The sequence below is a fragment of the Aplidium turbinatum genome, chromosome 16, assembly GCF_918807975.1.
Source record: "Aplidium turbinatum chromosome 16, kaAplTurb1.1, whole genome shotgun sequence".
Taxonomy (NCBI): Eukaryota; Metazoa; Chordata; class Ascidiacea; order Aplousobranchia; family Polyclinidae; genus Aplidium; species Aplidium turbinatum.
In genome coordinates, this window is record NC_137487.1 from 14,448,378 (window position 1) to 14,462,441 (window position 14,064).

At 36.7% G+C, this 14,064-nt stretch overlaps 1 protein-coding gene across 1 annotated transcript in view; it reads right to left on the bottom strand.

The window, feature by feature from the left end:
* LOC145785349 (A.superbus venom factor 1-like) overlaps positions 1-14,064 on the bottom strand; it is a 53,229-nt gene continuing 39,165 nt past the window's right edge. Inside the window, exons 35-43 of the mRNA XM_082597007.1 lie at positions 11,872-12,020; positions 11,572-11,701; positions 10,592-10,746; positions 7,763-7,935; positions 7,510-7,620; positions 7,212-7,312; positions 4,548-4,669; positions 1,903-1,979; positions 1-1,349 (exon numbers count right to left, since the gene is read on the bottom strand). Of these exons, the coding sequence (XP_082453133.1) occupies positions 1,097-1,349; positions 1,903-1,979; positions 4,548-4,669; positions 7,212-7,312; positions 7,510-7,620; positions 7,763-7,935; positions 10,592-10,746; positions 11,572-11,701; positions 11,872-12,020 (1,271 nt within the window). The 3' untranslated portion in view covers positions 1-1,096. The remainder of the gene's footprint in view (positions 1,350-1,902; positions 1,980-4,547; positions 4,670-7,211; positions 7,313-7,509; positions 7,621-7,762; positions 7,936-10,591; positions 10,747-11,571; positions 11,702-11,871; positions 12,021-14,064) is intronic.

Sequence of the window (14,064 nt, forward strand, 5' to 3'; positions counted from 1 at the left end):
TGCAATGACCTTCGGTTTATTAACATAAAGTGCGGTTCAAAAATGATTTACAAAATACAACAGATGAGTATAGTTGATATTAAGTGAATATGATGTAAGGCTGTTCGAAATGAAAATATTTCGTTTGTGAACAAAACGCCTTGTTTTAAATTTCATGACACAAGTAGGACACGAGTTTTGTTTTGAAATTCTAGCAAATCTGTTTCGTCATGCGTTCAATACGAAATGTACAAGAATCACAACACCTATCTAGACAGCAACATCCGTCATGTTTGCAACGTCTGCAGACATTGAAACAATATAAAAATGACAGATTTTGCTGTCTGGGTAATAATCTCTCACAATTCAAACTTCAAAGTGATCTTACACAATGTTCTTTGAAGATTTAACTTAATAATAAAAGCATTTAATGGAGTTTGGTGGCCATGCTTAAATTACTTTCATCTACGTAACTTTTAAACCTACATTGCGTGCACGTTTTAAACTTTTACGGTTTCGCCACCTTTTCCTTTTTTTGATTTTGTTTCCGTACTCTATTTTTTAAATTCATCACTTTTGTTGTATTGCGACAAAATAAATTGAATTGAATCTTTCCTCCTTTCTTCACTTAACAGTGTGGTCTGCTTATTCAAATCTCGTTTTTCATCACAAAGACAAAAAAATCCGTCGTATCAGTGATCGTTGGCTCAAGTGACTTTAAAGTGTTTTTTCAGATTTGGAGGTAATTAAGGGAAAAGCTAGCACAGATTTTGTTAGCTGTGAAAGTTTCACCTCAGATTTATGATTGTGATCTGCCATTTGCAAGTGTCGTTCTAGTACATCACGTAACTTTGAACCTTTGGTGGTACATTTGGATTGTGAAATTGTCGTTTACTTTTGTTCCAAATTAAATTGTTAAGTAAAGGATTTCTTTTCGACCAAAAACTTTTCTTTCAAACAAAATCGTGTTATAGCGGATACACAAAATCGTTCAACAGAAAAATGAATTCACATTGCAATGAACAAACAATCACATTTAATGTTAAACGTCTTCGTGTCCAATTGACATCTGGAAAAATCGGTTATGGGACAGACTTTACTGTAAAGGTCTTAAACCCTAATCACAACCTTCGTTGATCTGTCGCACCATCTCGTCGTAGTTGTCACATGCGGTTTTGATTTTCTCCCACCGGTCACATCTGGCTTGTTGTCTCGGTGTCCGTTTCTTGCCTTTCTTGCCCCTTTTACCCTTTGTTCTTTCCCTTCTGCAGTTGAAGTTGTGATTTTCGTATTTATCTCTGGCATTATCGCAAGTATCCGGGGGAATGTATCGCTCCACCTGGGCAAACTTGTCTAACCGGTACTCGTGTCTGAAAGTGCACGTTACGTGAGTTTTGTTGTAAGTGGATGAGTACATACAACGATACTGCAAAATCAATTAGTTTAGTGTTTTTATGTTAACCCTTTCCTTCCCAGCGTTGCCGTTCGGCAACACAAAAAAAAAAAAAAAAAAAATGTTTTCATTTTTTTTTTGAAGTTATTACTACCCTATGAGAGCTTTAGAAAAATTTTCCTGCCCAAAATAATAATTCGGGAAGGAAAGGGATAAAAGATTTTTCAGATATATGTTGGATGGACTAACAATCGAAACGTCCCTTTAATTTGACGACGTTTTCTACCCTGTTTGAAAAACTCTTGCCAACACAAGCTCGACTACATCTTAATCTTATATCTGCCTCAGTCCAGAGTGCAACATTTTCATCTAAATTTGAATAAAATTGAAAGCACATTTTCTGCGCAGTGGCATTCACTCCACACTCAATGTCCAGTGTACGTCACAGGGATGATCTTGATTCCGTAAAAGCATAGATTCTCAGTCTCAGTGAATAACGAACAAAGAAGTGTTCAACAGTCTTTACTTACTTCCTTTCACCATTTTTGCCAAAAAACGGTTCTGGCCGATCTCCAATAATGTATACCAAACTTCCTTCGTGTAGAGTCTGAAAAAAACGGTTATAGGCAAATTGTTCGTAAGCAATTGTTCGTAAAGCAATTGTTCGTAAGCAATTGTTCGTAAAACAATTGTTCGTAAACTGTTTTTCGTAAAATGAAATCAGTAAAACAATTCTTCGTAAAGCATTTCTTCGTATACATCAAATTTTAGCTGCTTGCACGAAAAAATGCTTTAGGAAGAATTGTTTTACGAAGAATTAATTTTACGAAGAATTGTTTTACGAACAATTGCTTACGAACAATTGCTTTACGAACAATTGCTTTACGAACAATTGCTTAAGAACAATTTGTCGGACACCGAAAAAAACACCGTGTAAACATTTAAAGTCACATCGGGTTGAATGATTTTACAATTAAACGAACGATTTATTTTAACAGTTTACTTTATTCTCAAAGTTACATTGTTCTTAAGTAACGCATTTTAAGGACTGCTCTCCATTCAGTAGCACCTAATGGATGAAATAATTTCCTGGCAACAACACTTAAACAATCGGAAAACTTCACCCTGTCAATCTCGGTAACAAGCCCTGCGTCAAAAGCCTCTACATTACAAGCATTTGAAACTATCAGGAATAACCTATCAAGGTTTTGTCAGGTCGAGGATAAAGATTCACAACCAACCAGGCTATAATAGCATCTGGATTGAGAACCAAACGCTGCCGTCTAAGATGAGGATCACACAGGATTGCCATATTGCCGTGAGAAATTTGGCTTTTTTTAATGCGTTTGGCAAGCTACTTTAATTTGACATTTTGACATATTTTTGGCGTTTTTTATTTAACTTTTTTTAGCATTTGAAGTACTTTAAATAACTCTGTCTTATCACTTTGCTGTAGCCTATTTGCAGAGTATCAGGTTTGAAACGGCAATTTTTCCCGAATCTTGATGCTTTTCATAATATTATCTTTTGTGCTGATTCCTTTAACAGCATGATTGCTACCGTAGCCTAAGGTGTTGCGACCGTGTCATATTTTAACATGTGTACCCATTAAAAAAAACGCCAAGTTTCGCAATGAAAGTGCCAATACTGCATTTCTCTTTCAGCCTCATCATGGACGTCAGCGTTTGACTTCTAGTCCAGATAGTATTATATGACGTTTACAATTGTAGCCTACTGCACTTGCAGACAGTAGCCGTAGCGGATCGACAAAAAAAGAAGACACCATAGTTTCCGACGAAGCAAGACTTCGATGAGAATGAATAAATCAAAATAAAACTCTGAAAAAAGGAAACATTTTATAGGGTCCATTCTTAGTATTTTGACTAATTTCACTTTTTTGTTTCTTTTTGCGTATTTTATGGCCCGGTGGTGCTTTATGTATAAGACGCATAGTTTGTATTTAACCACAGGGATCATCAAAGTTATATTTTTACAGACATTACAACTTGGAAAACTTTAATTTACAAAGCATATTTCACCTTATGTCTGTACATTAATAGGTGAATTTAATAATTATTAAACTAAATGTTGTGGAAGCAATGTTTTCAAGTGGAAATATTGCATTTTTTCTTTGTCTTTGAAGACATGTGAGCAAATTTCTATCTCATGAATAAGCAACACTGTGAGTTTATAACACATGTGTGCTTTATAACATCGGCTAGATTAATGTATTGCAGTTGAACCATCGAAGAGAAAAAAATAACGGAAAGCGGAAAGAACTTGTTTCTTTGGGGGCAGGCACGTCAACAATTATAGCCGGATCCGCTTCTGACTATAAACATACGAAATCAAGCAACCCTTAAAGGTTTCACATTATTTTATTTGTGTTAAATTGAGATTAAATGGTTAGATTAGGTCAGCATTGTGGAGTACAACTTTTGTTAGTTTCTTTTCACTCATTTTATTGGCGCACATTGATAGCTTCTTTGACCGTTCTTAAAATTTAGTCTAATCTAGATGATCTCTCAAACTGAGTTTTCGCGCTTAAACATTATTCTAGATTTCCAGAGCTGCCATTTGACTTTTAGTAGATTATTTCAGCAGAAAAAGAAATATTTTGTACAGGATGAAGTGTGATATCATCCGATCAAACTAGGTTTCGGAAAAAAACATCAGTTCAACACCATTAATATCATAGAATAAAAACTTTTAAACATCTTTTTAACCCTTTTCTTCCCAGCGTTGCCGTTCGGCAACACTAAATAAAATAAACAAACAAAAAAAAAAATTTTCATTTTTTTTTTTTTGAAGTTATTACTACCCCCATGAGAGCTTTAGAAAAATTTTCCCGCCACGGGAAAATAATTCGGGAAGGAAAGGGTTAAAACAGGAGTCGGAAAACGCAAGTCGAAATGTTGAACGAAATACATTTTTGGCTAAAACTGCCTTCCGTAAATCTATAATAGTGTAGAAGTAGATTTTTTTCATAAAGCTGCTGTTGAGCAAAGGTACCTACTCGAAATGTTAAATCTGATTCGACTATGTTTCATACGACAATATTCTCTCAATCCTATTAAGTTTTTCATTATGCTTTTTTACACAACCACAATTACATCTGAATGTAATCTAAACCTTTTTATGCCTCTAACTTGGTAAAAAAGTAATGGGTACTTACGTAAACTGGGTCATCGCCGACGCGAACATCATCTTGTAATGCTTCGTCAATACACGCCTCGTAACAATCTCTTCTTACTACAAACTCTGCACTCATGCTATTTGCCACGTCTGCGTCGTCACCTGTTGTTGAATGGAAAGTGTTAGAAGATAGAAGTGATTTTGATGTTTAAGTCCAAGTATCGCGGGATGAGAAAATACGGTTCTCATCAGGCTATACTTGGCTTTCAGTACCAGCTAGAGTGTCCAGCAGTTCATTTCGCTTAGTCACGTCCATTCATTGTTGCACCAAACACATATCTGACAAAATAAGGGAAATATGTTAAATTGAAATATTTTTTACAAACAAGACGTTACACAAAACAAGCTCAGTGTGAGCCTACCCAGTAATGTCGAGAAGTTACTTGCAACGTGACTCGATTGACTAGAGTAGCCTAAGTGGACCAGAAAGCTGTGGCCAAAACTTGATTACTTTTTATCAAAATGTTTGCACATTGGGAACAGCAAACACTTTGTTCCAAATAAGCAAATTACTTTTTGTCATTGGTTCAACGTCTGCAGACGTCTGCACCAATAAAAAATATAATCGGTTTTCTGGGTCTTTGGTTCCGAAAAATATCTTTATGATGTATTGTGACATAGTCTCTCAGTCAGCAGTAGCTTGTGCATCTTTTGTTTTTGGGTGTGTATCAATTACAAAGGGTTGACTTTTGCAGTAACGTCGTCAACCACAAACTGCATCAAAATACTATTTCAAAATTTGAAGAGAAATAAGTTTTCTTATGCGTAAGAAATAACTTGCCACAAAATGCATGTCCAACAAATTACAAAAAATTCACTAAATGATATTTTACAAATTTAGTTAAAATATCAATAACCTTCCATTTTACAGAAGGAAGGGATCAAAACTTTAGTGATTTTTTTACGACAATAGCAATTTGTCTAAAAAAAGTTTTTTTTGCAAGATTTGATATCTTACTAAATGTTGTTTTTTTTCGTATCGTTATGCCACGACTTTGAGTTTGTCACAGAGAACGGGACTTTATTTGGCAATGTACAAACGACTTCTATAGCCTGCCGATGCGATTTTACTAAAATAGTATTATCACTACACTTTATCAAAGCTGTTTGCAAAATTATTTCATTCGGAGCGAAGTGATCATGGTTGGTAAGTATGGAAACATACCGCTTTTGTAATGCATCGTGAGATAGTTTGTCAGTTTTAGACAGAGTTTTAGACGCTATTTGTTTTTGGAGTGCATGAAGAGCTCCTATCGAAGCAAGTAACTAAATTTGGATTGGTGGTTGTTCAAATACCATGTGACACCATTACCTTACTTTTCTGTATTCAATCGCTAGCCAGACAGCAAATCAGACACTTTTCATATCGATTCAACGCCTGTAGACGTTGAAACAATGTTAAAAACGGCTGAATAGCTCCCTGGGAAGTAAAGACAATTGACACAAATACAATGTTTACTAAAGCTTATTTCTTGATTTAGTGCTAATATCAAGTGATGACAGCACGATTGAAAAGGTGCAGGCTATAACATGTGGCTCAAAAATAACTTGAAACAGCTTTTTTGGGGATGGTTTTCTCATTCTCTGCAAATGTTGAGACAAAGCAAAAAATCTTTACAATGCCTCCGGAAAAACAACAAGTAAACGCAAGTCGGATGCCAATTACGATTTCATTGCGTGAAACGTGGACCACGTAAAAGATTAAAATCGAAGACAAAAGAATTGGCCTATCACACTCAATTACAAGGTAATTAAAAAGCGATTTCCCAAGTCAAATAAAAATAGAATGCAACCATTTTTTTTGATTTTTTTAGTAATTTGATTTTTTAAATTCTGTTGTTAAACAAATTGCAAAAAATTGTCAATGCTGTGTTGTTTGATAAATTATCTGCACCACATAAAAATTTGATTGATCTATCTTGCGCAGTTTTTGAGTTACATGAGCTCAAAGTTCTAGTGTGGAACCGACCCCCGCAGGTGAACAGGCCAAAAATAGTCACAAGAAATAGGGTTAATTACTTTTATAAATCCCCACATTTTGATAAATACATTTTTCAAAAATTACACTTTCAATAAAATTTGGTTTATTTTAAGCATAGGCTACTACTCGTTATCGTGTCCTTCGCTTCTCATTATTTGCTTTTTAAAACTGCTACGGAACAGAGAGTTTTGAAACAAAAACTAACGTAAACATGAGCATATTACTCTCACACTAAAATCTTTGCATTGGCTTCCTGTATTGTATCGTATACGCTTTAAAATATGTCTATTAATTTATAAAAATTTTCATGGTCTTGCTTCCAGTTATCTTGACACTTTACTTGTACATTATAAACCTGCGGAACTTTGCGTTCTCAACATTAATTGCTCTTATGTAACCTTTTGTGTAAAACGCAATCTGTAAATCGCACCTTCTAGGTTGTTGCTGCCAGTTGCTGGAATTGTTTGTCTATTTGTGTAAAAAAACTGATCTAAATGAATTCAAAACTTGCTTTAAAACATTATATTTTACTGAACATTATGACTGAAAGTACTGTACTGTATTATTTTATCACCATCGTCATGTAGGCTACATGCCCTCAGGAGCATATTTTGCACTGTGGATGTGGCGCTATATAAATGTTGTTGTTATTATGATTATTACCTAGTTTTATGACTTGCAACACGCTTCCATCAAACTTGTAAAATATATCTCCGTTAACGGGTTTGTATACCGAAGTGATGTTGACCAGATAGGCGTAGTTCCTAAAATGATAAGTTCAGTTTTATTCGTTGCAGTAGATGCAAATTCTTGTGCATGCAGCACCTTTTTAACTGTGCATTTTTTAAACTGTTGCTCAGACAAATATACTTACAGCATTTATAGTAAAGTAAGTTAATAGCCTATGTCCAGAAGATGTTTAGATTACATTTCTGTAATCGATATGGCTGGGATACTTTACCTCCTGCAACTTGTATCGGTTGGATCCTGGCAGTCTCCTCCAGGAACACAAATGGGACACGTGTCTTGATCTATCAAACATTCTGTTCTGTCAAGCTGTTCTTGACGTGATCTGAAGCAGACGTTCAAAAGTCAATTTTTTCAAAATGAAATATCTTGATTATCATGTTCAGTTTATACAGAAAAAACTCCGATTTATATCGCACTTTAGGTTCATTTATCTCGAGTTTGGCTTTTACATATTCTTTGCTCACCTGCACGTAAGGCAACCACCTTCTGCGCATTTGCATAATTCAGCTTCACGTTGATTGGCTTCGCGTTCTGCAGGATTCAAAATCTCTCTTCCGTTATTTTGTGGTTTTCGGCAATTGGCCGTGCGGATATCGGGCGTGTTGTCAGGAAGAGTGTAAAACGTTCCACAGTGAACCTACAATTACCATGTGTTATAAAATTGCTTTCGTGACATTACAGATGCTAGATTGAGAAAACCATAGACAGACAATCGATAACAACTTAATAACATTGAATTGCATAATTCAAAATTAATACAGAAATGAAATAGATACATAATTTCAAACGTTTTCGGCAAAACTTTCTGCCCTCTTCAGGAAAGAAGGCAGAAATTTTTGCCGAAAACGTTTGAAATTATGTATCTATTTCATTTCTGTATTAATTTTAAATTATGCAATTCAATGTTATTAAGTTGTTATCGATTGTCTGTCTATGGTTTTTAAAAAGTACCTCTCTACCAAAGCTATAGATTGAGAAAAGCTATTTATCTTTGGCAAGATCTTAGATCTATGGCGAAAAGTTTGTGCAAAGGACAAGGGCTCCGAGAGAAATCAGGACTGGTAGGGAAACAATACGTAAAATGGGCCACAAAAATTTTTTTCAGCAAAACAAAGCAACAAATTGGTATCATGCGTTTCACCATCAAAAGCATTCAATCCATTCTGGACCTTTTGCAATGCAAAGGTGCGGGTCACTGCGTCAAGTAGGGTAATAAAGATTTTGCAACGTCTGATTTAATGCACACCATGCATTGCATAGGCTGCTCAATCGGTTTTGAGCGTGGCCACGGTTTTGAGTCACGGTGAATCGTAAACAATTCTTTACAAATGTCTATGCCCTAAAACTAGGTTTTCAACTCGCAACTGTTGGAGGTAGGCTACCAGTTTACGTCAAAATTTTTCAAAGCAACAAGAATATTTGGAAAAGTGTTTCGAAAGTTGCATTCAATCATTTCTTTGAGTAGAAATCATGGGGTGGTGTGTTCCAGTTTGCAGCTCAGGTTTGCTGTGTAGCTTTCTTTCAAAAGTACCAACTCATTCAAAATGTCATTATTGTAGCCTACAACTTGTTTAAATTTCTTCTACGTGCCCGCAACTGCACATCACACATATCGTCATATCGGTACGATAAAATTTCCATAGATCTTCAAACTTATCGATGATATGTTTTGAGTTTGTTGATACATTTGTTAATTGACTATCAACAGCTAGCGAATATTTTACGACATATAGTTGAATAAATTTTGTTTGTATAATTGAGCTGCTGAAGCGGGGTTGTTGGAGCGTTCCATCCCAAGAAAAATCAAATCTTTTTATTTTCAATTCATAGTTCCTGTAATAACAACTTAAGCTTGCGAATAGCCTGGCCTACTCTTCCTAGCTTCCCTTAACTTTGATTACATTTTTATAAGTTGATTGGTTAGTTTGGTTTTGAATCTTCATCCTTGGACTAACAAAGCCTTGATAGATTATTCCTGGTAGTTTCGCACATTTATAGAGGCTTTTGACGCAGGGCCGGTTTCCGAGATTGACAGAGTGAAGTTTCCGATTATTGAAGTGTTGTTGCCGGGGAATTATTCCATCCATTAGGTACCACTGAACTGAGAGCAGTCCTCAGAATGCGTTGCTCAAGCGCACACTCAGAGAGTCGGAATATAGCGCCGCTTGATCTTGATCTTTCGTTCACGAAGTCACACGCGCTAACCAACTGAGCTATCGGGGTATCTTGCTATTCATTGAACAGTTCTTTATCGCTATATGAATAGGTTAGTCGATTAAAAAATGTATAGAACTGTAATCCGCAAAATGCAGAGAAGTATAGATTGGAAACTGCTCAAGTAGACAGGTAGACAAGAATTTCCTATGTGGCCCGGTTACAATTGAAAATGACTCAAGCTTGACACTCGATCAATTACTCCAAAAGTGATATGACATCTGGACAACACTGTGAACTCCAACCAGATTTAAGCAACAACATCCATAAGCAGACAACAGGCAAAAAGGGTTTACTTCCCTTAAATTTAATCTTTCCAGACATGTTGGATCAATATGCCTGGCCAACGCAGTTTTTGAAGTCAAGGTTCAGTTGGGCAAGCAAAAATAGTAGGCTACACGCTTAGCCAAACGCAGCAGCACCAGTTCTCAAGTTAAAACAATACAAGTCCTTTAATGATGCAGAAATTAGTAGGATTAACAACATCAAATTTTATGTCTTGAAGCAGTTTAACATAGCCTACCTTAATATGAGAATGATTTGTTCTTGATGAGAAACATCTGAAGTAGCATCTATCATGATCGAAAAATATTTGGAACTTGCCTATTTCATTCAAAAATTTGTTTATTTTTTAAGTTGGTACAATGTTATTTTAACGGCGAAAATGGGCTCCCCTCAAACGTAAAAAACTAATCGTTTTTCCTTTACAATATTATGCTAGGGGGGAAAGTTGCTCGACTTCTCCCCTCTCGGAGCCCCTGGCAGAGGAAGACAATTGGGAAGTTAAAAGATAAGATGGTAAGACTTGGGGAGATAAAACAGTATGATGTGCAATGTGCATTAGTACAAAGAAATTAGCACTACAGTGCAAAGAAACTAGGTGAAATCAACCCCAACAGCTAACAACCGGGGAGGATGGCTAAAAGCTGTTGAACCTTATGCACCCCTGCTTGGGGACAAGCGTCTGGCCTCTCGTACACAAATGTGACAAACGAATGACAATAATTTTACAAGCATTGGACGCTTTTTATGCACACAACTACTGTAATGTCTTACGAACAGCCAAGCCTCTCCCTTACCGAAGGTTCGTAGTAATCGTAGACATTAATTTTGGCGGGTTCAGGTCTGTTTACTCGTACACTTTGTTCCATGTCGAAGTTGATTACCAAAGGATTAGCATCAATTTTACGAAGGTATAGTACGACGTTAACGTTGGTAATGTCGTATCTGTCAACTGAGAAAAAATACGAAGAATACATGTAAATTCAGAGGCATGTCAAAGGATGTTGCAGACATTAAGGGGCTGTCTTTAAAAGACACCCACATTCAGGGGAGAGTGCAAATTGCAGATTTTCTTATGACAAAGAGCGGATGTTTTGCGGACATAGGGGTGCATTTTTTTCAATTCTATAAGGACGTCATTTATAGACAGCCTCTAATACTGAAAATTGAAAACAAATAATGAGTACTGAAAATAAACCTTAAAAATATGTAGGCTTTGTAAAAGACGCAATATTTTTCCAAGGCCTAAACATTGAATATGCGTCAGCGCAAACACGGCGCACAGGCTTTAAAAAAATAAAATTTCAGTTGAAAATCTTTACTAGTGAGTAAACAACATGGGAGTATTGTAATGAAGCGACTGGTTCCTATTGCCAAGATACAACGAGTGTGTCGACGTTGAAAAGTCCAGTGTGGAGAAAAATAGTAAACTTTTCGCTCCCTCTTTCCACGTGTGGTCTCTGTTGTTTACTTTAGTAGCCTGCTGTTAATGCAGTTGTTTTCAACACTTGTTGCTTGAAATAGAACAACTTAAAATACTTGTTTGCTGTAAAAAATAACTTTAGGCTACTTTAAATTTTATTGTTGCCCACAAAGACTTTATGAAGTAGTATTTCGTTCATCGACGAAAATTTGTGATAAAGATTGATTTGGTATGCTTAGTTTCTCAGTATAGGCTACTCTCTCAGTCAAAAGCAATGCTAGACTCGGCCTACTTGCTTTGAATAACTGTGTGTGAAGAGCGACAACATTTTGTTTTCATTGTTTCGGTACTCACCAATTCCATCAACTACGTTAGGAATAGCCCATTGAGCAATGCTTTGATCGTTTGGAACAAAACCAGACAGAAGACCCACTTCTACAATTGTCATTTCTGTTGGTTCTCCGCGAGGTTTAGAAATACTCAGCTAAAAAATAATTATAACATTAGCAAAGAAAAGTGTTCTATAATAACAGTGCTCTGCTCAAGACGTTTTTAGCGTCTTAAAATTTGGACAAACTGCGTTAGAAATGATTTAATACTGGTAATCAAAACAATACACAACATTTCGAGCAAACGTAAAAACGATCTTCATACAGTAAGCTTAATCTTCAATGGCTCATCGTCTTCGCGCGCTTCATTTATATTAGTGATGGTGACGTCATAATCAATTTCAAAGTGACAAGACTCCTCATCTTTGATTGTCCGGTACAGACACCTGTACGACAGCACACCTTCCCCGGTACCTGTGAAAATGTTGTTTAGTTTAAAAGGCAGTATAGTTGCTTGGCATATACCTATAATTTTCTGACAATGAGACTACACTGCTGCAGAAAGTATAGTACAGTAAAACTTGTCCATAATGACACCTGAAGAGACCTTCGAAAACGTGTTACTACTAGTGATGCAAATCGCGCCGCGTACGCGGCCGCTTTTGGCTTTTTTGCCGCGTGCCGCGTAAACTTTCAAGAAATATCAGTTATGAAACTTCAAATTTAAATTGGAAACACGGATCACTTTTTTCCTTTAACAGAAACCCTAAACTGGAAAGCAATGCTAATGGCTTGCAGTTGACAAGGTTTTTGGGGCGGTCTTGTGAGGGAAGCTGTACGAGTATTTTTGTTTAATAGCCTAGCTGATAATCTCAGCTCCCAGTTACCAGGCTATATAGGCCTAGCGCAACTACCGCATTAGTTACTACAACAGTTAGCCCAGTGAGTTCAAGCTATAAGTTTTACTCTTGACGTCTGGTCTGTCTGTGTAGTGCAGTGGTTCTCAACAGGGGCGTTTTGATTTTGCAGGGGGGCGGTATGATTACCTCGGCTTAAGGAGGGTGTTTTGATTATGAAGGGGCATTCTGGTTTAACCCATCTACCGACCAGCGTAACGATTTCGTCAGATCATTGTCTGGATAATCTACTCTACATGCTCACACGATAGCCAAACAATGCTCTTACACCAGTGTTTCTCAACCTTTTTTGGCCCAACGTCCCCTTCATTAACTAGCAAAATTTTACCGCCCCCCAACAAAAACGATTAGGCCTAATTACAAAAAACGAAAAAAAAAATACTATTAATACTACAAAAGTGCTTAAATGCCAAGCAAAAAGCCAAGCAGAGTGAATTACATCAAATATAGGCTAGTTATCAGTCTCTAAAACCCTTAGCCTACAGCCTGTTTTACCCTAAAAAGGGGGATCATCAGAAGGTCCTTATTCAAATAGAATTACATTTATATTAGAATAAGGACCTTTTGATGATGCCCCTTTTAGGGCGAAACAAGCTGTAATGATTTTAGAGACAAGTAACTATATTTGATGAAAAGCAGATATATATTTGCGAGCATGAAAACAATACAGGCCTACTGGTAGTCAGTGTGAACCTTGGGCTTGGTGAGAAAGTGCCAGTTTCTTCACATCTGGTGTAAAGCCAGTGAGGAACATTCGAAGATCACCTCTTACGGATGTCAAGTGGGTTTTTCTGTTTGGTAGGTAGCAGAACAACACAGCTGAATCCCTTTTCCACCAGGAATGAGGTAGGAAATGCTACCACGAAGATACGAGCTCTTTGACGAAATCGTTACGCTGGGCAGTAGATGGTTTAAACCAAAATGCCCCCTAATAATCAAAACGCCCCCCTAAAGCCTACGTAATCATACCGCCCCCTACAAAATCAAAACGCCCCCCGGGGGGCGGTACCGCCCCCGTTGAGAACCACTGTCTTACTCCATTGTCGTATTTGATTGACCAACCGTTTTGTCTACAAACGCTATCTATTTAAATTCAGTAATTTTTAGTATGTATATCACAAAATCTGGTGAGTTCCATTATGACGTAACCACTACTACCAGTATAGCCTACTGTTTTCATGCTCGCATATATATATATTTGCTTTTCGTAATTAATCGTTTTTGTTGGGGAGGGGGGTAAAATTTCGCCAGTTTGTAAAGGGGGCGTTGGGCCAAAAAAGGTTGAGAAACACTGTTTGTAGTGTGTAGTTCATACAACCACTGACATTAAAATTGCATTATTGCTTACAAAAAGTGTTCTAAAGTCCTGATACTGGATCCAGGAACATTCTATTTGAAAAAGCATGATGTCTTAGAACTTAGATGCATTGCTAATAAGATCTGGTGAGCCTAGTCAATTAGTGCACAACTGTATCGGTAGGTTACCAGTTGTAATTGTATGCCATGGGTTTTTTTTGCCACAATTGACTTTCTAAAAAATAACGCGTTAAAATAATTTTTGAAAATTTTGTAATTTGCGGTGCGCGGTGCGGTGCAGTGTC